At 32.0% G+C, this 26,094-nt stretch overlaps 1 protein-coding gene across 2 annotated transcripts; it reads right to left on the bottom strand.

Annotated features, from left to right (window-relative positions):
- Positions 1-718: 718 nt before the first annotated feature.
- LOC131928298 (nose resistant to fluoxetine protein 6) lies at positions 719-22,519 on the bottom strand. Of its 2 annotated transcripts, XM_059284288.1 has the most exons (18): positions 22,395-22,517; positions 19,002-19,143; positions 17,764-18,184; positions 16,900-17,057; positions 16,206-16,302; positions 15,478-15,571; positions 14,279-14,490; positions 13,648-13,815; positions 13,255-13,351; positions 12,815-12,907; positions 12,138-12,306; positions 10,923-11,002; positions 10,232-10,354; positions 9,067-9,193; positions 6,420-6,609; positions 5,934-6,076; positions 4,416-4,557; positions 719-3,608 (listed from the first exon to the last, which is right to left on the bottom strand). In XM_059284288.1, the coding sequence occupies exons 3-17, from the start codon at positions 18,146-18,148 to the stop codon at positions 4,435-4,437; spliced, it is 2,259 nt and encodes a 752-aa protein (XP_059140271.1). In that variant the 5' UTR covers positions 18,149-18,184; positions 19,002-19,143; positions 22,395-22,517; the 3' UTR covers positions 719-3,608; positions 4,416-4,434. The 2 variants fall into 2 exon arrangements, with proteins under 2 accessions (XP_059140271.1, XP_059140277.1); XM_059284294.1 differs by lacking the exon at positions 19,002-19,143 and having other exon boundaries at positions 22,395-22,519.
- Between the last annotated feature and the right edge of the window lie 3,575 nt (positions 22,520-26,094).

Below are 26,094 nucleotides of genomic sequence, written 5' to 3'. Positions count from 1 at the left end.
TATACATAAATATACATGTATATTTATGTATATGTATGTATATAAATATACATGTATATTTATGTATATGTATGTATATAAATATACATGTATATTTATGTATATGTATGTATATAAATATACATGTATATTTATGTATATGTATGTATATAAATATACATGTATATTTATGTATATGTATGTATATAAATATACATGTATATTTATGTATATATATATATAAATATACATGTATATTTATGTATATGTATGTATATAAATATACATGTATATTTATGTATATTTATGTATATATATATATAAATATACATGTATATTTATGTATATGTATGTATATAAATATACATGTATATTTATGTATATTTATGTATATATATATATATATATATAAATACACATGTATATTTATGTATATGTATGTATATAAATATACATGTATATTTATGTATATTTATGTATATATATATATATAAATATACATGTATATTTATTTATATATATGTATATATACATGTATATATATACATGTATATATATACATGTATATATATATATATATATATATATATATATATATATATATATATATATATATATATATATATATATATATATATAAATGTATATTTATGTGTATTTATGTATATAAATATATATATATATATATATATATATATATATATATAAATAATATATACATATGTTTGAATGAAAACAAATTTGAACAAAAATTTCTGCCTCTGCCACAACATTGAGAAAAAGTTGTCTGACTTGCGTGTATAGTTTAGCTAGAGCATGAATGGGAAATAATATATTAATATAGTTATAGTACTTTTAATAACCAGGGTGAAATATGATTTTTTTCTTGCTTTATATTCAGGATTGTGTAGCAAAAAAAAAGAAGTAAGGAAACAGAATTAAAATTAGATTTTTATATTTTTAACATGCATCTCGTAGAACAATATTTATAGATGAAGTGTGATGATAGCTTTCCATAAATAAAAAGAAGTGATCAATTTAGAATATTTGCATTGAATAACAACTTGTTTTGTAACATATACAATACAACATAAGGCAGCTAAGTTATTCCATCAGGAACAAAAAACAATATGAAATTATTAAAAGCTGTAGTTATGTTTCTAGTGTACGTTCACCTTCCAGACTTTGTGAACTATAAGGACATTGTTTACTCTTGCACACATAGAAAAGTTTACTTGCACCCACATTAAATTAAATTTTACACTACTCTTATTCTGTTTAAACTAAACATTAACGATTTAGTTTATCAAAAAAGTTTTGATCAAATGCTTAAGAAATAATAATAAAAGTGTGAGTTAATTCACATTTTTATAGAAAAAAAAAATTGAATTATTTTTCATAGTGAAAGATGATTTGAGAAGATACATAAACATGACTTGTGGTGGGCAATCAACTTTTAAAGAAAAATTTTAATCCCTAATTATGGATGTTAATATAAAAATTTGTTCCACATAACCCAAACCTATTTTTTCAGTACTCTTCAAACATCTAAAATTAAAAAAAAAAATATTTGCAATGGATATTGTTCAACTGCAGTATTGAGCCTTCCCTTGAATATTCAGAGCATTTGCAGCATTGTTACAAAACCAAAGATTTATTTATAAGTTACCCCAAAGTTTGTATTTTATAAATTCATATCTGCCAAATATTATTGTTTTCTTAACAAAAAGTCACATCCAAAATATGTACACTACTAGGTAAAAGAATAATTTTTGAAAACACATCAATTTCAAGTTTCATTTTAATTATTTAGAAATATAATTTCTTATATTTTAAGATATAAATATTTAATATGAGAAATGAAAGATAACTAATTCTTCCAGAATAAGAACACATTTTTGAAAAAAAAAAGGATTGCAGTTCTACCTATTGAAATTAAAATTAGAATAAAAAGTATATCAAAGATTAGTTTTTTAAAGTTTTGCTTTCCCCTTTTTGGTACTGGTATGTTTCTACTAACATAATGCCATTAGTTTGTTATTAGTAAAACTGTATTGTAAGTAGTTAACAATAACAATCAACATAATAACAGAGTAAAACAACAAGAAGCATTTAATGTGTAAAATTATCAGGTATTTTAACAAATACTGAAATGGCAATTATTTACTGGCACGGGGATAACTTTATAGATTTATAATTCATATTGAATAACCAATACCATAAAATCTGTACATCATACAACTCATCTAATTAGATTAAAAAAAAATACTTCTCTTTGTATGTCATGTAGCAATTAAACAAAATAAGTCCAAGTATATTTTTGTTAGCAATTAAACAAAATAAGTCCAAGTATATTTTTGTTTAACTGTTTTTCAGTGCAATCCATTATTTTTTTAAACATTAAAAGTAGTATTTGGTTTAATATTTCTAAGTAAAAAAAGTGTATAACTTACCACTGAATACTTAAAAAAATAATAATGTACATAAAAAATGTATATGTAAGTTGGTGTACATTAAATTTGAATTAAAAATCAATATCTAGTAAAACAGTAACTGATGAAACAACACAGTGAACATGTCATGTTTGTAAACAAGTGTCCTTACTCCTATAAAATGTAAATCAATAACAAAATACCCAAATTTTAGCGAAACAAACAAAATATTTTCACTCGTTGAGACTTGACTGGAGACAATTTATGGTATATAAAACAAAGTAATGCTAAAATATTTTGCCATTGTCACATTTTGGGGGTTATGAGTCTGTATTTGAAATGTGTAGTCAAAAATTCTTCTATGTTATGCCATAATTAAAAATAAATTAAAAATATTTATAAAATTACTCCTTCTGAAACAGTACACAGTTTTATAACTTTTTAGAAGTTTAGTTGCAACAATGACAAAATGTTGCCTTATAAAAGTAAATTTTAGTACTCACAAATTAAAATTGCATCATTAAAGCCTGATTAATGGAGTTTCACATTAAAAAACTGTTGTTTTTAAATAAAAAGTATAAAAAGACTTTTTTTTACAAAACAAATATAAAAAAATTACAAACTTTGGCAATATTTGCAACAAATGCAAACAAAACAAATTATTATTTGAGTTTTCACAAGCTTCAAATTGTAATATAATTTTTAGCTATGGTAACACATCCTAAAGGTTCAGTAAAATTATGTAAGGTGTTCTCAATAAAAAAAAAAGTAAAATTCTTTTATTTCTATAACACTGAATACATTTGTTTCAATAAAAAATAGCGAACTCAAATTTAAATTGTATTAAAAATCTTTGGCCATGAAACTATATAATGTGATCATTGCCACAATTACAGATAAAAAATGATATCACAAAATGTAGATTCTTATACAGATGGTTCAATAAATACTATCTCATCAATACAGTATATACACGGAATGATGCTATTATAAAATTGCTACCTCATGTAAAATGGAATCTTACTATCATTTACTTTACACTGTTTAAAACAAAAATAAAACAAAAAAAAACTTGTAGAGGAACAAAATAATAAACATGTAAAGCAGCTAAACATTTACAACAGACAGGTGAAGTCCTAAGTGATGTTCTGTCAAAACTCTGCATACTGCGTGCCCTATTTTCTACTGCTGCTTGACCTAAAAGAAAATTATTCATAAATATACACATGGTTTTAAATCTAAAATTAATAAACAAATAAAATTAGACAGTTAAACTATGTTGGGAAATAAGTCTTTGACTACCAGTAGTTAGAATAAAAAAAAACATTTAAAAAAATTTCTTTACATGAATAACACATCATTTTAATTAAGATTTCTAAATTAACTGGGAAAATTTCCTCCTTTGCAGATAAGGTATAATAACTTTACTGAAAGTTACCTAACTTTACTGATAGTTACAGAACTTTAGTGATAGTTACCTAACTTTAATGATTGTTACCCAACTAACCTTATTGATCGTTACCAAACTTTACTGATAGTTACCTTACTTTACAGATAGTCAGGGCACTTTACTGATTGTTACCTAGCTTTACTCATCATTACCCAACTAACTTTACTGCTAGTTACCTAACGTTACTGATAGTTTACCTAACTTTACTGATAGTTACAGAACTTTACTGATAGTTACCTAGCTTTACTGATTGTTACCTAACTAACTTTACTGATAGTTACCTAGCTTTACTCATCGTTACCCAACTAACTTTACTGATAGTTACCTAACTAACTTTACTGATAGTTAACCTAACTTTACTGATAGTTACCTAACTTTACTGATAGTTACCTAACTTTACTGATAGTTACCTAACTTTACTGATAGTTACCTAGCTTTACTGATAGTTACCTAACTTTACTGATCGTTACCTAACTTTACTGATAGTTATCTAGCTTTAATGATCGTTACCTAACTTAACAGATATGAATAGAACTAAAAAACCATTCTACTACCTGGGTTAAGCCTGCCTGTCTATTCCTTGCGCTTCTTGTGTAACAATGTTTTCTCCAGGCCGATCATGGGGGACTCAAAGCCCAGCATGAGGACAAATGAGATGAGGTAGGTGCAGACCAGGATGCCGCACATAGTGACCACCTGCAGGGGAGATAATACGTTACTGAGTTATGGTGAGATAAAATTGTCAGGGGGGGGGGGGGGTAACACATTACTGAGTTATGGTGAGAAGACAACACATTACTGAGTTATGGTGAGATAAAGTTTTCAGGGGAGACAACACATGACTGAGTTATGGTGAGATAAATTTATTGTCATGGTGGGTAACACATTACTGAGTTATGGTGAGATAAGGTTGTCAGGGAAGATAACACATTACTGAGATGGTGAGATTGTTGTCAGGGGAGATAACACATGACTGAGTTATGGTGAGATAAAGTTGTCAGGGGAGATAACACATTATGGTGAGATAAGGTTGTTGTCAGGGGAATTAACACATTATGGTGAGATTAGGTTGTTGTTAGGGAAGATAATACTTGGCTGAGTTATGGTGAGATAAAGTTGTTGTCAGGTGAGATAACACATGACTGAGTTATGGTGAGATTGTTGTCAGGGGAGTTAACACATTACTGAGTTATGGTGCAATAAAGTTGTTGTCAGGGGAGATAGAGACAGAGTGGCCTAGCGGTAGAGAGCTGGACTGCTAACGCGTAGGTCCTGAGTTCGAATCCGGGTTCAATCCAGAAGACCGTCCCTGAGTCCACCCAGCTCCGATAGGTACCTAACTCACGTTAGGGTAAGTGAAGGCGGCTGGGCATAGGGCTGACCACACTATCCCTTCATATGCCGAGGTCACAGAAACAAGTGAACTCTACTTCACTTGCCCCATATCAAGTTTGAAAGGGACTTTACAGGGGAGATAACTCATTACTAAATTATGGTTAGATTAGATAGTTTCACACATTACTAAATTGTGGTGATATAAGGTTCCTGTCAGGTGAGAAAACACTTTAATGAATTGTGGTGAGATTATGTTACTTCACAGGGGAAGAAGAAACACTAACTATACTAATATCAGTTAGGTAATACAGTTGTTATCGATGTTTTGATTAAGTGAAGGATACTTACTATACTAATATCAGTTAGGTAATACAGTTGTTATCAATGTTTTTATTAAGTGAAGGAATACTTACTATACTAATATCAGTTAGGTAATACAGTTGCTATCAATGTTTTGATTCAGTAAGGAATACTTACTATGCTAATATCAGTTAGGTAATACAGTTGTTATCAATGTTTTGATTAAGTGAAGGAATACTTACTATACTAATATCAGTTAGGTAATACAGTTGTTATCAATGTTTTGATTAAGTGAAGGAATACTTACTATACTAATATCAGTTAGGTAATACAGTTGTTATCAATGTTTTGATTAAGTGAAGGAATACTTACTATACTAATATCAGTTAGGTAATACAGTTGTTATCAATGTTTTGATTAAGTGAAGGAATACTTACTATACTAATATCAGTTAGGTAATACAGTTGTTCTTGGTTTTGGTAATACACGTATATAAGGCACGGGTGGATGAGATATGCCATGTATGTCAGGCGCCCCAGGGTGACAAATGGTGACCATGATAGAAACGTGTTGATAAAACCTGAGGAAAATTATAACAACATTTAAACATACGGGGATGGCGTGGCCTAGTGGTAGATTGATATCCCAAAAGTCTCGAGTTTGAATCCAGCAATTAAATTATAACTAACATTATTTAAACTTGGAGTAGTTAGCAATAAACTTTAACAGTATTTTAAACTTTATGTGGTTAGCAATCACTGCACTGTTCACCTAGTTGAAATTCAACAGCAACACTTTACTTTATGTTAACTGATTATAGAGAATTTAAAAAAAATGTAAACAAAATACTCTGAACTACAACCAAACTCTAATCTTGCACCAGTTAAAAATTTATAAAGAGCAATGCATTTTGCTGAACTTACCTCCATAGCCAGAAGAGCATGCCACAATAACCCAGCACACACAAGCAGCCCAAGCTGACCTGGCTACAGCGTTATAGAAGGCTGCAGTTCCTATAGAGGAGGGGTTTTCCCCTGTAATGTCCCCATGGACACCGTACACAACAGCCAATGCTACTGCTATGGACACAATCCAGCCAGCCGCGACAGCATACTGAAAATAAATTGCTATTTAGTTGGTAGTTTTGATATATTTTTTTTCACTGTGTTGAAGGTTTACAGATATATTGTTGTAAATTTTACGAAGACTTGATTAAAAAATGTTTAGTCTTATTAGCTTTATGGTAGATTACAAATTACAGCATAAAAAAACTTTTTTATTATAAATCTTTGTGATAAGCTTAATTAAAAAAAACAACCAGAAATTTTAAAGGGGTGTAAATTATTACAAAAATAACTTTTTTATTACTTTTTAGAAATGTTTTATTTTCTTTTTTTTAAAAGTGTAAATTATTTTTAAATAAATATTTATAATATTATAAAGCAAGGTGATCAACAGTGTTGAAAGCTCACAAAAAAGGACAGAAATAAAGCAAAAGCAAACTAATATTATTTCTTTAGTTGAATTTTACAAACAACACAGGAGGTAATACACCAATGGTTACTTTATACTTAAACAAATTAATTTTTCAACATGAAAAGTAGCTTTTTGTAAAAAGTTTATTATAAGAGCTTTATAAGGCAGGGTAGTGTTAAAAAGTCTAGAAAATTTGATTTTAACTTACTGGGATGTTAAATGTGTTAAAAGGAGAGAGCAAAGTGGGAAAAATGCAATTGTGTATTAAGCTTAGTTATCAAGCAAATTAACTTTTTAATGTGCAAAATTAGAGATTTTATTAAATAACAAAAAAAAATTAGTTAATTGTTCAGTTGAAAGGAAACATAGCTAGCAAGATATTCTTTACTTAAAACAATATTCTTAGGATGGCAATGAATAGCAAGGAACAAAAAAATTGTATCTGGCAAGGAATAATTAAACTGATCTGATAAGGTATGGAATAAATAAATTGACCTAGTAAATAATCAATAAACTGATTTGGCAAGGTATGGAATAAATGAATTGACCTAGCAAGTAATTAATAAACTGATCTGGTAAGGTATGGAATAAATAAATTGACCAAGCCAGGAATTAATAAACTGATCTGGCAAGGAGTAAAAGAATTGATCTGGCAAGAAAAAACAGGACTCAGCAATGTAACCAACCCAGCGGAGATTCAGTTTTTTATGTTGAGCCAAAACACACCCAACAAACAGGCCCACAACAAATGGGCCAACACGACACCAAGGGGTGATGTAGTAATTTGTAAACCAATCACCTCTGAAATTATTTCAAGGAAATTGTTTGATTACGAAGAGAGTTTGATACAGATTTGAGTACCATGTTAATTATATACTGAATACTGATGTAGGTTATAATATATTAAAATTGCCTTTTAACTTTCATTTTGGTACTAGATTCTAGATTTTTTGACCAAACAGATACTGTCATCAAAGCATATAAAAATCTTTTTTAACCATAGCTCTGTTACAAAAATTCACACATAAGGGAATTTGAAAGGATTATATGGCTTGTAAAATCACAGTGTCTTTGATCCCCCCCCCCCCCCTTCCCATACTTGATAACTATGTGTGAACTTCCTTAAAAGTGAGTTGTGGAAACAAACTCAAGTATACCAGTGTTTGTACGCTGAAGTTTGACTAGCTACCTAAGGGGATGACGTGGTCGAGAGGGAGGGTGTTTGATTGCTAACCCAGATGTATTGGGCAGATGCAGATGAGGCACTATAACTGGGGACAATAAATCCATCAAGGAGAGAGAACTCCAAAATCAAACAATTGCTGCCTTGCAGATTGTTTTTTGTTGAACTAAGGCCATAAAAGTACAGTTTTTTCTTTCAATTGAACGAGGCCTACTGGTGTTTAAACCTGATTTTGGCTCACAATTAAAAAAAACCCAGACTATTCTGAATACAGATTAAGAAGTATAACTTTTCAATGTTAAGAAATAAAAGGTACTGGAGGTTCTAAAGAGGTCCTTTAATATCAAGTCTCTCCTAGATGTAAAGAATAAATTTTGAACAATATTTCATCTTTAAATTTATAAAATAGTGATACAATTAAACATCACGCAACACAAAAAATAGTGCTATAGGAGTGTTACAGAAAGTGCATACACATCCAAAGCTTCCAGTGGGAGTAAGTAATTAAAAACTAACAACTGTTTTATGAATAGAATTGTTGTAAGAAAAACATTAGCTGTGAAAGTTTGAGAATAAAAACCTATGTTATTGATTGAATAAATATAGCAAAAATAAATTTTGTGAAAACTTTCCTGTGAAATAAAAAAAAATAATGTAAATTTTTTTCAGTTTAAATTGAACAAAGGAATCAATAAACTTAGTAGAAGCTTAACAGAAAAAGTTAGTACACAAAAACTGTTTTCTCAAGTAATATATAGAAAAATGCATGAAGTAAAAGTTCACACAGGAAAAGTTAGTGAACAAAAACCATTTTCCCACAAATAAATAAAAGTAGTAAAAGTTTGACAGGAAAAGTTAGTGAACAAAAAGTGTGTTCATGCCATCATGCAAATTGTATATGTTAGACCCACCCTAGGCAGGTGAACTTTGCCTTTGTTATTGGCTAGTAGATAACCAGCCAGGATACCAACAACAAATGCTCCAACGCGACACCACGGAACCATGTAATAGTGGTTAAACCAGTCCAATATCCTAGCACTGGAAGTAACACATTTAATAGTTACTGCAACTACAACATACATTTTGGTTAATGGTGTTAGTGGTTGTGTACCTTTGAATATTTTAAGAGTAGCTGCTCTTTAATTTTCACCACCATAATTATTTCCACTTTTTAAATTCAGTTTTTTAAACAATCTGTATACACTAATTGCATTATACTTATTTCCAGTTAAACCACTACTATTTTGAAATAATTCTATGTAGCATATTTTCAGTTTAAAACAAGGGCAAGTCATTGCACCAAATGGGCCCGTAGAAGAAGTTGCTAATCAAACTATCTTATCAAGGACAGGTGTGGCTAACCTAATTTTTTGGGTCTCATAAATCTGCTAAACCTTAGTACTGGATAAAATATATTACACTAGAAATGAATACTTGGTGTTTAAAGGCACACTTCAAGAAATCTGATACTAGGGATGGAATGGAATCTTATCTGATACTAGGGATGGAATGGAATCTTCAGGAGCCATTTATTTTCTAAAATTGGGGTCGGTGTGGTTGGGTTGGTAAAGCTAATGGTTGCTAAACCGAAAAGTCCCAAGTTCCAACCCCTAGGATGATGAGGCTCGATAGTAGGGGACAGCAACCAATCTAGGAGAGGAAAGGTCATCAGCCTGCTAAAGTTCCTAGATGAACTTCAACAGCAACGCATTCATGACCAAGGCAAGCCTAGATAAAGGTATCCGACTGGTCAGGCATAGAAAGGGGTGGGCATCACCTTGTGACACTTAGCACTCTGTGGGACCCGAATAAAGGATTAAGGGATTATTTATTTATTTATTTTAATATTTCCAGCTTTACCATAAAGTTCCCGAAGGTCCACTGGGATTTGACCCAGTGTCCAGGCGCCCAGTTCACAACTGAATGATATTTTTATTTATAAGAGCCGATGATACTCAAACGGATACTCTTTTTTTAAGGTTTACACAGCAACAACCAACTCACTGTATATTTAAGTAAAAACAAAATCCGACATGATGTGAATAAGATGGTGTGTGGGGTAGTTGGTGTACTTACACGTTGGGCGAGGCTAACGACACAAGGGTGACTGGCCAGTCGTTCTGGACAGACAAGACAGCCGTGGTGATAAAACATACCAGGAGGAACACTATACAGGATGCCAGGCCAGCTAGGGCATTACTGGGGAGACAAAAGTTGTGTAAATAATTCACTACTGGGGAGACAAAAGTTGTGTAAATAGTTCACAGGATGCCAGGCTAGCTAGGGCATTATTGGGGAGACAAAAGTTGTGTAAATAATTCACAGGATGCCAGGCCAGCTAGGGCATTACTGGGGAGACAAAAGTTGTGTAAACAGTTCACAGAAGGGAAAGCACTGATGTGTAAAGGTTGGTTATTTCAGAAGGACAGAGTGACAGTCAGCTGGTCATATTTACAAAGGGGGATAATTAGAGACAAATGTTTTTTGTTACAAAGGGAAAGTACAACATGAAAGTTTATAACTACAACACATAAAATGAGAGACAGAAATTCATAAATACAAAAAAAAAAAGGAAATAATGTACGCAAGTTCATAATTAAAATGGGAGAAAATAAATGATAGAATTTTTATACTTAAAAAGTCTAAAGGTTTATAATAAAATGATATATCTGAGTCTATCAGATACAAAAGGATAGAATAAACTTTCACACAAATATGTAAATATTTAAGATGGTACCATGCAGACAAAATTGTAAAATTTACTTACAAGTAGAAAGGAATCAGCATGAGTGGACTGATGATGTAAAACTGCATGTCATTGGACAGGTACCAGGAGTGACCAAAGCACTGAAACCATTTGTGATTGGTTAATATTTTACTGATAAGAACAATCAGGAGTGTGTGTAGAGCTTTGTGGTTAGTATTTGAGCATAAATAATGAGAGTCAATTATTCAAATTATAACATTTTTGGTGATCAAATTTCTCAACCCAGTCACACTTCTATCAGAGCTTGTCTAGACTATTTGCTAAATACAACTATGCTAACTAGGCTAACTTCTTCTTCGTTCTTAATTTTAGTGTTGGAAGGGATCCCCTCCAACACAATTAAGTATATGCACCATTGAGGCTAATGACCCCGATTTCAGCCTGCTATTCTTTTTGGATTTGCTTCCATAGCTTTTGTCCAACCAAGAGCAAACTACAAAGCAGTAGTTGTTGATTTTAGAGTTGTCTCTCCTAGAAGAGTGGCCGTCCCCAGTTTTTCTCAAACCAACCATTTTATCAGCATCAACAAGACTGTTGACATACAACAAGTTGGTCCACCAACATTAAATTAACAAAACAAATTTTTCTCAAACCAACCATTTTATCAGCATCAACAAGATTGTTGACATACAACAAGTTGGTCCACCAACATTAAATTAATAAAACAAAAAGTTTTCACAAACCAACCATTTTATCAGCATTAACAAGATTGTTGACATACAACAAGTTGGTCCACCAACATTAAATTAATAAAAAAAGTTTTCACAAACCAACCATTTTATCAGCATCAACAAGATTGTTGACATACAACAAGTTGGTCCACCAACATTAAATTAATAAAACAAAAAGTTTTCACAAACCAACCATTTTATCAGCATCAACAAATTGTTGACATACAACAAGTTGGTCCACCAATAGTCATTAAATTATTAAAATAGTTTTTCTCAAACCAACCATTTTATCAGCATCAACAAGATTGTTGACATACAAGTTGGTCCACCAACATTAAATTAATAAAAAAAGTTTTCACAAACCAACCATTTTATCAGCATCAACAAGATTGTTGACATACAACAAGTTGGTCCACCAACATTAAATTAATAAAACAAAAATTTTCTCAAAACCAACCATTTTATCAGCATCAACAAGATTGTTGACATACAACAAGTTGGTCCACCAACATTAAATTAATAAAAAAAGTTTTCACAAACCAACCATTTTATCAGCATCAACAAGATTGTTGACATACAACAAGTTGGTCCACCAGTAGTCATTGCAGTTGTCTCTGTCAGCAGGCTGGACTGTCGGCCATAAGGCACCGGAGCCTAGGTACTGCTGGAAGCCTAGCACGACTAACAGCGTCAGCATGTAGGGGGGAGTTAGCCTAGAAACATACAATAGGCATTAGCCTAGAAACAAACAATAGGCATAATTTAGACTTAATTATATACTAAGATATGGGATGGCGAGGTCAAATTATAGAGCCTTTGGCTGCTAGCCCGGAAGTCTCTAGTTCGGATGTCAGTTCGGACCTTAAAATTTTATGATGTACCTGAGTCCACTCAGGTCTGATGGGTACCTGACTTACATTGGGGAAAGTAAAGGCGGTCGAGAATAGTGCTGAACACACCATCCCTTCATATAAACTCTACTTTATCTGGTCAATGGTTCGTTAGATCTTAATAGGAGTCTTTTATATGTAAGACAAGCAACAGTGAGCTGAGGCAGAAAATTTAAGGTTAAGTCAAATATATTAATTAACTACGGCAAACTTCCTAGTGTAGTAAGATGTCATCTATTTATGCCATCAGCACAAAAAAAAAGGTGGACATAGACAAACTAGAGTGTTAGGGCATAAACGTATTATTATTTTCATATGTGTAGCGTTTTACCTCCAAAAACGATGAAAATAAAAGAGTGCCCAGTTGATTTTCCACCCAGATTTCTTCATCTCTTTGATTGTTAGATAAGCTGTCAGTAAGCCACTGTTATTTAAAAAAATATTTTTTTTTACGTAAATCATGTTTATATTTCAAACACAAAAGTAAAAATAGTTAAAGTTTAATATAATTTGAAATCAATTGAAATATTTATTCAATTTATTTGCTGTTCATTAAATACAGATATGATTACCTTACTTAGGTGGTAGGTAATTAAGAATGTATAGCTTATGTTTAAATTATGTAGTTAAAATATGTTTTTAGTTTGAATAGTCTAGTTATAAGAGTCTAAAATAAATTTAGTTATTACTGAACTTTAAGGAATGATAGTTTATTTCAAATTGGAGTAATACTTAAAATACTTAAGTAAAAACTATACTTTTGGTACCTACCTTAATGTGAAAAAAGTATCAACAGAAACAAATCCATTAGCTATTGGGTCAAACGTCCATCTTTTTAGTAACTCAGGGAAAGATTCTAAAGCATTAGCTAAAAAAATTAGATAACAAAGCATTAGTAGAAGAATTAAAGTGTAAATGTGCATACAGCACAAACAGAAAACACAATTTTTGCTAACTTTTGTAAAAAAAAGAGTCAATGTAAAATTTAATTTTCTTTAATCCAAACTACCTCAAATATTTTGTACCATTCATTTTTAAAATTTGAACGCAAACCTAAATTGAGATTTCTAAGTTGTGAAAAATTGAATTTTTTTCCTATTTGAAAAGTTTAATAAAAATTTAATTTTAATATATTTAAACAAACAAGCTAAACCTTCCACTCACCAATTGTACCGAGCCCAAAAATGTAGGTATGGCAGAATATCACCCAGGTCATGCTGATAAATCGAATACCATGGATAGAGCTAAGTGATCCAGCTGGCTGTGCTGTGTTAAGTACCTTCTGCCCATTTGTGTACACAGAAAAAGCAACCAAAATCTTTGTGCAAATACCTGGAAAAATATTTTTTTTTTTACCATTTTATTTTTTAGCTGAATTAAAAGAACGAAAGCAATTTTTGTGTGTGCTGGTATTGACACCCTAACCCTAAACTTAAAAGCAAAAGAGAAACAACAATTTTTAAAAAAATATATTGCCCTCCAAAGAAATTTACATTTCATATTTAATAATGAATAATAAATTGTTTATACTGGAATAGATGATTGCCAATATTTGTTAAAAACAAATTTTAACTTAAATAGGTGATATGCATATGTGGGACGACATTATCAGATTGATATAGCTCTTGACTGCTAACCCAACAGTCTTGAGTTTGGATCATCATCATCATCATCATTCCTTTGTAGCCCCTCCATCGGACTCGGTTTTGGGCTGCCCCCTTTAGCTGTGCCCATGTGTGCCCAGCTGCTTTCGCCTCTTCTATATATACGTAAATATATATATATTTGTACAAACCCTCTTGTGGCTCACTGTGGAGGCCCAATAGGTTGGTGGTTTCATTCACTGGATTAACATCCACAGCTCCGTAGCCGTTGGTTTCTGGATTCCTCAGGTTGGTCACCAGACCACTGTTGTAGACGTCACTCTGCCACTTGGGGCGCTGGATGAGCAGGATGTCCACCACAGTCCCAACAACCATCAGGAAGACGATCACAGACACGACAACTCTACAGGGTGAGATGAACAAAAACAATTTAGTCATGCATATCTATACAGTAGGACCCAGCTCTGGTGTGTTGGAGCAAGTAAAGGTGGCTGGATCACAGACACGACAACTCTAGAGGGTGAGATTTGAAGTTTTAACAAAAACAATTTAGATATACATATCTATACAGTAGGACCCAGCTCTGGTGTGTTGGAGCAAGTAAAGGTGGCTGGATCACAGACACGACAACTCTAGAGGGTGAGATTTGCAGTTGTAACAAAAACAATTTAGATATACATATCTATACAGTAGAACAGCGTGGTTGAATGGTAAAGCTTATGGCTGTTTAGGACTTGTGGCTGTAGAACATCCCCGAGTCAACCCAGCTCTGGTGTGTAGAGAAACCCAGAAAGTAAAGGTGGCTGGTCAAAGTGCTTACCACACCATCCCTTCTTATGCTGAGATCAAGAAACAAGAAATCTACTCTCTCTGCCTAAGGGATTGCTAGGTGTAAAGAGGAATCTTTACTTTAACAGATCTACATATATGGTAAAAAACTTAAGATTATCAAAAGAAGTTGCATAATTTATTAAATAGCTTAAATTTATCTATTTTAAATTTACTGTAATTGTATTCAAATTATTCCTTTATGTTCAAGTATTTAAATTTTTTTTTATAATTGACAAATGAAGCATATCTTGAAGATATTTAATATATAGCCCTAAAAAAATCCACACCTATAAGCAATGACCTTTTTAGGCCTGGTGACAGATAGAGCAGTAGAAGTCTTTAGCTTGGTAAACTCATGAAAGTCCTTCAGATTTGAGGCTGGGATTCAAACTATGGACTTTCAGATTAGCAGTCCTGTATTCTACAGTACCACTTGTCATCTCCTGATGTTGTTAGTATTGTTAATTTTCACAATAAACTGCACATGTGACCAAGAAAACTATAAATAAAAGGGGATATGCTAGCCGCTTGAAATGACCAGATACAACCAGATACTCACATAGATACTATAGTAGCATTTGTCATCTCTCTGTCATCTGTGTGGCATTGAGTGGGGGCAGGTGACAATGTGCCATTTGTTAGTCTCTGTGACACTGCATATGACAAAAGAAACCCAAACTAAAAATTTAGAACAAATAAGAACTAAGTTGCAGTTATAAATAAATGAATTAAAACTATTTAACTGAAAAAGTATTTTAAAAAGCTGAGTTCATAATTTCTAAATGAAATATTCATGATGGATTAATTATTTTAACAAATAATATTATTTTACACTGACAGTCATCTAGCCAAATATATACCAACTCATTCAAACTCTGCCAGAGCAACCTATAAAAATGTGAAGGCTTATGTGAATTACTTCGCATTTTAAAATATTAAAAGGAGTTAGATGCCTTAGGATGCTATGAATATTATTCTTTGTAAAAAGGTGATTATTTTTCGGATCATTTAATTTTTCTTCTGTTGTTTAATCAAAATAATCTAAGGTCTGTGTAATGACATTGAGTAGTATCTTATAGTGTAAGAAATTAATAGCTAAAATAAATATTGAAAAAGATAAAAATATCTAATATTAACCATTATCTCCCCTTGTAAAACTAAATGAAAAAAAAATCCCACAACTTCAAAGTCAAATTTAAAAAAAAAAATTAAACATATAAGTTTAAGAAGTAATTTATACTTTTTATAAATACAAGAATGTTTATGATTTAAAATCTGTGGGCTTACACTTCTGCATTAACAGGTCACCATCAGCCTCTGTACATGTGTCAGGCATGCAAGCCCCCAGCTGTATTGCTCCCATCCCCATCAGAGAGCCACCACCCTGCAAAAATAAAAATATATAGGGATTCTTAAAAAGTTGGATCAGGAAGTACAGGAGCGAAAAAAATTGATGATAAAGTATTGAATGAAACTCATTGTATTTAGAAAAATAAATAAATATATAAAGAAGGTTGTAAAAGTCTATTTAGAATTGCTAAATCAATATTTCTTGATATTATTTTAGTTATGTTGTGAATATATTATGTTGATTTTTTCTTAGCTGCATTTATGTCATCTTTCTTCCTATTATGGGAAAACAGCTGAGAGATGGCACTTTCAGATGGTAGGGAGTACAACTATTAACCAGGAAATCTTGAATTGGGATACTGGGCATGAGTACATAGGACAACCTGAGCCACCCAGATCTAACGTGTACCTGATTCAAGTAAGGGATAGTAAATGCGGCTGGACATATTACTGACCATACAGAGGTCACTCACAGGAACAGGTGAACTCTACTTCATCTGCCAGGTTCGTAACGGTAACTTTACTTTTTTTTATAGTCAGGTTTTGATTTTGTAAATTACGAGGCATACAAAGAGGAACAACTTTTACACCAAACAAGCAGAGTTCTATCAGGTATGGAAAAACAACTCACAGGAAGGGACAACCCAAGTGTGCAGTAGTTTCCCTTGAATCCTTTCCTACCAGAGGCAAATGTAGGTGCTTCAGATGACCTGCATTCCTTGTAGCTCCCAACAAAGTTGAACCTATACAACAGGATGCCCGGTGCAGGCTTACCCATGGCATCTAGAACTATAAATATATTTTAATTTAAAAAAAATAATTATAAATGATTATAGCAACACTTAAAAAGGCAAGAATATTTACATAACAAATTCACATTCAAAAACAGAACTTCAATAATGCTAATATTTTTGTCTTCTTTATTATTATTTTTTAATAATGAAGGGGATTTCTTCCAACATAGATTAGTAAAATAAAAATAAAAGTAAAGTTCACTTTTGAACTTGACTGTCCACGTAGAGTTAACCTGTTTTTTTTCCCTCGGCATATAAAGGGATAGTGTGTTCAGCACTATGCCCAGTGGTCTTCACTTTTCCTAATACGAGTAAGCTACCCATCAAGACTTTCGTGTTAGTAGTCATATGACTGTAACTTAGTTTTCAAGTCAATGTTATGCAACAATTGGCCTGTTAAATCTGGCTTCACCCTGCTTTTCTCTGGATTTGCTTCCAACCAAGAACAACAACCAGCAAGTCAAAAGTTGTTTAATTTTAGAGTTTTCTCTCCTAGATGGGCTGCTGTCCCCAACTAACCTATCTCCCCAGGGTTAGCAATAAAATTTAAATTTAATTATTTCAAACTGCATGGAAAGTATAGGGCCTACCTATTTTTTTCATAACTTTCAGTTACAGTATTCTAAATACTAATACTAACTTACTTAAACCAAAATTTTAAGTTAAAAAATATGTCTTATTTAAAAAAAAAGGTAACTTACAATGCAGTGCCCATGAGTTGTTCTTCCCCAACAAACTAGTGATGATAAGTCCAGTGTCATTGAAACAAGTGGAGCCACCCTCTGACACACCCAGCAAAGAGTCTTTCACATGACCCAATAAAGGGAGATCACCCTTAACCCCAGCACTGAAACCTTTAGAAGGTGATTTTGTATGCAGGATCTGTAGCTGATCTACAACATTTTCCAGACTTTCCTGCAGCACGGGTTGCTCTTTGATGTCATTCTGCAGTTGTGAGAGTTGAACAGGACGAGTGAGGGTGTGGAAATATGTTTGTCTCCCTTGTTGAACTGCGGCTGTTGTGTCCAATGTAAAAAGTTGTAACAAGCTGAGCAAAATATATGTAGATAATCCTAGTGCGCCCATAGTGTCTGGATGGATAGTCGATACTTATTTCAGCACCTACAAATATATATTTAAAATTAAAAAAAAATTAAAATGATGTTAGCTTAAAAGTAACAAAAATAGAAAATACAAATTACAAATGGTAGTTGCCAAATGATATTATCCCAGACTCAAAGCATCTTAAAGTATAGTTGATATTTATTTCAGCAGCTAATACAATTTTTTTAACCAAGTGAGTGAAAAACATTTTATTTTATTCATTTTATTAATACTTATGACTTTAAATATATAAACCAAATGTAAAAAGTTACAAAAAGGTATGATCAAAGTTTAAATCTTAATTAAAAATTCTATTTTTTAGCACCCAATATTGAGTTTTCAACAAGAAGAACAAAGCAAACAATGGTAAACATGTTAATTTTAAAGTACCTTAGAGATAATGTATGAATAGTAAAGCTGATAATAAAAATACTATAAGTAACTAGGTCTTTTCAAAATTATATAAACACTTTATTGCAGTATTTTCAGAATATTTGTGTTGATTTTTATTAAAAACATGAACATATGTGTTATAAGGGATTAATTTTTTAATTACTATATAACAGATAATTATCTTGTGAAAAGCATCATTCTTCACGTATATTTAAAATCTTTACATAAAAAATGAAACAAAAATTTACTTTTAAAAATACAAAAAAAAACCCAGCTAAAAACAAACAACCCTATGTTAGTTAACTTCATTTTAAAATTAGATACTAAATTGTATAAAATATAACAGAGTAATTTAGTTATAAATTACATAACTCTTTGATGTAGTAACAAATGTTTTTAGTTAAAAAAAAACAAAAAAATAACAAAGGTTAAATATATTTACTTGATAATTTTCTAAACTTTGTCTCTTGCAAATGGTTACATCAGTTGCTGTACAAAGCAAATGCGAGCTTTATCAGTGAAGTATATCTTCTTATTGTTTACAAAGTTCAGTGACAAACCAAAGGGGTTGAAGAGAACTTCCACTAAAGATAAAACAAAAATTTAAATAGGTTGTTACAGTTATTGAACTGTCCATGCACAAGATAATATTTTTTTTTTCCTCAATCGCATTTAAAAAAAGTTTGTGGCTGATTAGCTGTAGTCAGTGTGGGATGAATGTGACTAATTTTTATGTCCCAGTTGGAAGACAAGATAGAACTTACAGAATCACACAATAGGTGACCCAGAGATTACTTAGTGCAAAGCTAAATATAAACCTGAGTCAGAGACTAGGGAATAAACAGCTAGTTTTTACTGATTAGCCAATCCTACATTTCTATACAGATGGTAAGAGTGATAAACAATACTTTTATTCTACGGAGTACTCTACAAATGGTTTTTTTTTCGATAAAATTATCTATATCTTAAAGTGGAAAAAAAAAACATGAGCAGTCATAGCCATTTGTATTTTTATAAAACAAAAACTTATTGGCTATTAAACAAAGAAAAAAAATTAACTAGGGGTAAATATTTTTTTGAAATAATAAATGGAATAATGAAGGTTCTGACATAACATGGTATTGTTATTAAATTTAAACTCAAACATATATTTGCATGCTGCCATATTGAAACAATATTTCAAATATTTCTTTGTTGCCAAAATTATTAATGGCTTAAGGCAATACCCCTATTTTCAGATTTTAATACATGGCTATTAATTTTTAATAATGCAAACTTTGCTGTTATTGAAAATTGCTACAAAAAGTCCAAAATTTTTAACCTTATAAATGAATTTTAACAGAGAATGCTCAATGGCTTATGAAACCGCAAAAAAAAAAAAAGCTAGAAATAAAAAAAAGGTCAAATACATGTGAAGAATTACACAGCTCAGCAAATAGAAACTCACGAATACATTTGTTTCTGAAAACAACATACGTGACGCTAAGATAATGGTTAAAGTGTCATATAAGCAGATCTGGCAGTTCAGTTTATTTGGGATAGAAAGGAATTGGTATGTGGGAGATAGATATCCTCTACATACAGATATATACAGGTGAGTGAGGGTGCCAGACCATGATGCACCTTCTGACTTCCTCCTAATTTAAAAAATCTACAAAAAAAATAAAGCAGGAGTGTTCTCCCCTAAACTTACTTGAATATTGGGCTATAGGGATGGTAAGTAGGTTACCAACCAGTTCTACAGCTCAATAAAAACTTAATGAGCCATAGAACTGGTTGGTGACCTACTTACCAGCCCTATAACATTAAGGGGGATGGCAACTCCAGTTCAATGAAGCTATAGACATGTTTTTATCAATTTTCAAATAGAGAATAATCGCACAGACAAAAGAAATGTGCACCAAACAAACAGCAAACAATGTGTGTTTAATAGTACGGAAAATTTGTACTTTATCAAGAAAACCTTGATTCATTTTTAAAAAGTTTATTAAACATCTAATTACGTAACATTTTATGTCGCTTTACTTTGTCTTCTTGACATGCGTGAAAAGTTTTAAATTAATCCATCCAGTAAAAGACTTCAAAATTTTGCTTGTAAGTTTTTACCCATGATGGACACAAGATAGTTAAATAAATCCTTATGGTTTTCGAAGAAATAAAAAATAGCGGAAAATACTACTACATGTCACCTGAAATCAGTCAAAATTTTATAGAGCCAAGAGGATAAGATTGTTTACAGTTTTCGAAAAAGCGGAAATAAAAGGCGAAACTCATCTTCTAACATTGCTTTTTATAATGCAAAAGTGTGATGTCACACCATCTGAACCCCCCTCCCCCTCATCACACACAAAATTATGAGTGTGACGTCATTTATGGAAGAGTAAAAATATAGGGCCTACTAGTACTACTATAAAATAATTATATTACGAGTAGACATCTAGTTCTAGATAGATCTAGTCTAGTTATTAGTCTAATCTTCTACCCTAGTTATCTGTTAGGCCTTAAGGATTCTTCTACTTACTTACTTGTTTTGGTAAAATCACGATATAGTATATAGCGTCGGTTATTATTCTGGAATTGTACACTATTGTACAGCAGTAAAAAACAATAAAACCATGGAGTAGTCAGTCATTAAAAGACTTTTTTTTTATTTCAACGGTCAAATAAACTATGGTTTACAGTAACGAATGTTACAGAAACTCAACAAAAATCACCGGATAATTTACGACGCTATAGGCTACTAGCCTATACTATTAGTGCTAGATCTATCATTTTTATCATGATTTTACCAAATCTAGATCTAGTCTAGATTCTAGATCTGCAGGCCATGATAATAAAATATTAATAATTCGGTAATATATCATTTTGGGTAAGTAAAATCGCCCGCGGCTATTAATGTACGAAAAAGTTACCTCATTGTCAAGGCTTTAATAGAAGTATATTGTGATATATTTGTGTCAAATATTACAGATAAATTAATAATAAGCCTAAATCAATGGCTAAATATATCAATATATGCCAGAAATTAACTTTAAACAGCAGTGTTTGTGAGCAAGGATTGCTATATAAACAGCAGCCATTTGTAAAATAGAATGGCTTCCCCCTGAATTGTGCGCTATATCCGCTATAAGTTTACAAAAAGAAAAAACTTAAACAAGATGGCTGCTATAGTAAATGAGCATGGTTGCATCTGTTGGAAACATCGCTAGTCTTCATTTATTACTGAAAAGTTTTAATTCATTTGTTTAAAAACAGGTACATAAATGAAAGAAGGAAAAAATGTTGTATTTTTCAAAACATAAATCCTCCTCAAAATGTGAAATAATTATTAAAATTTAAGGAGTCACCTGTTTTTCACATTACTAGTCGCGGGCTATTTTACGTACCCAAAACGATAGATTACCAATAATTCAAATAAATTAAAAATTCAAATAAAATTAAAATTTGTAGAATCTAGGCCTAAATTAGTAAATTTAGTAATTTAGGCCTAGAGATCTAGATCTAGATTTCTAGATCTAGAGATTCTTTTAGACTAATCTAGACTCTAGCTAGACTCTACTCTAGCTAGAGCCTAGACTGGCCTAGACTCTACTACAGTACTAGACTCTAGACGAGTCTAGCTAGGGCTAGAGTGACACTAGACTAGACTCTAGGAGTCTCGACTAAATTTAAAAAGTTAAAATTGGCTTGGATTCTAGAATCTAGATCTACTTACAAAAAGAAAGGTACAATGTTCATTTATAAGACAGATTCTAGTTATAAATCTAGATCTAGTAATAGAATCTATCTCTCTAAACGCTAATCTAATCTAATAAATATATTAATATAACTATACCCAGAGTGACGAAGATACCCCGGCCGTGTTGAATGAATGGGGTATTGAGTATTGCACTAGTCTTAGCAATCAACGACGAAATAAAAGAGTGGCTTCCCTTAGTGGCTGTGTCACACTGACACATGACTGCGCAGTCCCATTGTATAACAGTGTACTGTAAGTCTGAACATTGACCGACTTTATTGTTATCACTGTGCGCTACGGGCCTCGTACATTATCTATTAGATCTATGACTACCTGTGTTGGTCATGTTGATTCGGAATTAAATCTCCTATTCAGGGAGGTAGCTAGGGTGGTCAGGGGCGGATTAAGCTTCAGCGGGGCCCCTGGCTGAAACTTTTTCCGGGGCCCCCCTTAACTATATATATATATATATATATATATATATATATATATATATATATATATATATATATATATATATATATATATATATATATATATATATATATATATATATACATATACATATATATATATATATATATATATATATATATATATATATATATATATATATATATATATATATATATATATATATACTAGCCGTCCCGGCCAGGCCCTGCTCTGGCTTCTGTGAAAAACCTTTCTGTTAAAGACCATTACCTGTGTGTTTAGTAATCATCATAAACCCGGCATTGCCCACCCAAACCACAACCAACCAAAACAACAAAACGCAAACATAACGCTAACACAATTACAAATACAAACGAAAACAAAAACCTAACAACAAACCCAACCACAACCACCAATACAAACACAAAGAAAAAACAAACAAAAAAGCAAACGAAAACAAAAAACTAACAACAAACCCAACCACAAACACCAATACCAACAACAAAAAAAACAACGAGAAAGCAAACGAAAACAAACCAAATCCAAACGCAAAACCAACCAAAAACACAAATACAAACCCAAACAAAAAAAACACAAACAAAAACGAAAAAAGAAAGAACAAAAACGAACCAAATCAAAACGCAACCACTAACGCAAACCCACCTAAACACAAAGAAAACACTAACGCGAACATAAACGCCCGGGGCGGAATCACCTGTTTTAGCTTAATGAACGACTATAGTACCCCAACTTATTCATAGTCTTTTGCACTCACTTAAACGAACGCGCCTGTTTCAATTTAATGAACAATTTTAATACTCCAAGCTTATCCGTAAAATACCTACAACATTTGCACTTGATCAATCCCCGCTAATTATGTAATTATTTTTTTTCCCAACACCAAAACAAAGTAATAAAAAGTAAATTAATGCAAAGTAAATGCAATGGTTTTATAAAGGGAAGTAATTGTGTTTTCCTAATTTATCAAAGGGAAGTAAATGCTATAGGACTAAATAAAGACATAATTAGAATTTTTGTAAAAGATGATATTTTTTTTAAACTTGTGTTTAATGAACACGCCGACAATTATTACTATAATTTGAAAAATGAAAATTATTTCCCAACACTTTCAATAGTAATTTTTTAACTCATAAATTTAGAGAAATGCGCACGATAATATTATAACGCTTTAATCCATGGAAGACCAGCGACAAACATATGTATTACATACAGAACTGAGCTTTATATATTAGATATATACATGTAGTTTATATAATTACATATCACAAAACAGAAGCCTACCCAGAAATAAAGGTCGAATGGAATGTACTAAAGGTTAACAGAAGCCATGGCATAAACAAAAAATGTTACATTTAATGTAATGTTAAAATACATTGAGACATAAGAGTAAGAGCATTTAAAGTAACAATTACTTATTTACCAATGCAAAATAAATTATGAATACATACATTTATTACATTTCTTCTTACTTAGAACTAAAGACCAAGTAACTTTTATAGGGAACATTTTCGAGCTTTCCTGATAGCAAACTTTTCTATTAGTTCTGTACGTATAATTCAGTGAGCTTACAATGTCATTTTCTATGCTCATAAGTGAGAGCATACTAAGTCTCTGCTGTCCCATTGTGCTTCTAAAATATTTTTCTTTTGGGAAAATGAGCGCTCTCCGCTGCAGTTAGACGTCATCACACACAGATAAATTCGAAGAGCAATGTGCACATTTGGAAAGCTCTAAATGCACTTGAATCTATTAATAATAATTTTGAAGATATACACTTAAAAGTTTTAGCTGAGTACCCCAAAATATGGAAGAAGATTATGAATTCATTCTTTATTGGGCATAAAATATAATATTATATGAATGGTGGAAAACCTACGAGGGGGGTTAATTTTTCAAGATGGCCGCCGTTTTCATAGTTACCAAGATTTTTCCACCATTTTTTTAGTGAAAATGCATATGCGGATGTATTTTAATAAAGCTGTAAAGAAATAATTGTTTTCTAACGAGTATTACAAAAGATGCCATGCCATGCAAAAGAGTCTCATCCGGTTTTGTATTACCGTGAGGGACGTCGGTAACGCCTTTATTTATAGGCTTCTTCTCTCTTGGCCGGTTTGGCAATTCCTATAGTGCAATTAATACGGGTGACAGTGTGCCTTGAACAAGAAATGTTTCGCATTTTTTAAAATCTCTAAGCCACTCTGTCAAAAGGTCAATACTTAAAAAAAAACACTTCTGTGTCTAACCATCCTATTCGCTATATCAGACCCTCCCTACAACTGGGACGTTTTTTCCCAAATTTAACACCCATGTAACACATACTCTCGAAAAAAAAAATCGTCTACCGTCAAGTTTACACCGTCCTTAGCCTATTAGTCTCTACTAGGCCTAGTCTAGTCTTATATTTATCTATATAAGCTACGCTATGACAATACGCAAACAAACCCTCATACAAATACCCCCACCCCCACCCTCCCTCAGCCTCGACACTAGGCCTATGTGTTTTTAAATGGTTTTCAAAACATTTTCTATCGGTAGGCCTAACGATGTCAGGTAGAGAGTTAAATAAGGCAACATTAAACATTAAAGATCAGAGAGTATCTGCACATTCACTGATAAAGCTTTTATTTAAGTGATGCTGGTTAATACTTGGTGAAATTTTAACTCATACTTCTGACATTAAAAAAATAATTTAACTAAGCTGTTAAAAAATCAATGATAAAGTAATATTTGCTGTAGTTGAGAAATCAAAATTTGGGGGCCCCTAAAATTCGGGGGCCCCTGGCTGCAGCCCTTTCAGCACCCCCCTTAATCCGCCACTGAGGGTGGTGCCAGCAGTGAAAAAGATCATGTGTGATGCAGAGGCGTAGCGATGGGGGGGGGGGGGGGGGGGGGCAGGGGGGTACATATGTCCCCGGGCGCCGACCTTAGGGGGTGCAAAAATGGGTTGTAAAAACAAATTCAAATGTCACTTTAGCTGCCTTTTTGCAAATCGAAAGTTTGATGGGGGGGGGGGGGGGGCAAATTGAAAATTTGCTCCCGAAGGGGGCGCCAAATTGAAAGTTTGTCCCCGGGTGCCGGGAAGGGTCGCTACGCCTCTGGTGTGATGTGTGTGTTTGAATGGAATGGGGGGGGGGTGATTTCAAAGTTCAAGCACTGCATTTATGATTACGAAACTATTGTTATGGTTTTGATTACAGTTTAGTTTTGCACGGCTAAGGTTATACAATCATACGTCATTATGAAACAACAATACACACAGATATGAATTATATTGTAAGGATATATACATGTATATATATATATATATATATATATATATATATATATATATATATAT

Source organism: Physella acuta, unplaced genomic scaffold (genome assembly GCF_028476545.2).
Source record: "Physella acuta isolate Inbredline_101_S28 unplaced genomic scaffold, ASM2847654v3 ptg000090l, whole genome shotgun sequence".
Taxonomy (NCBI): domain Eukaryota; kingdom Metazoa; phylum Mollusca; class Gastropoda; family Physidae; genus Physella; species Physella acuta.
Note: the sequence above shows the minus strand (reverse complement) of the source record. Positions and strands in the feature narration are given on the sequence as shown.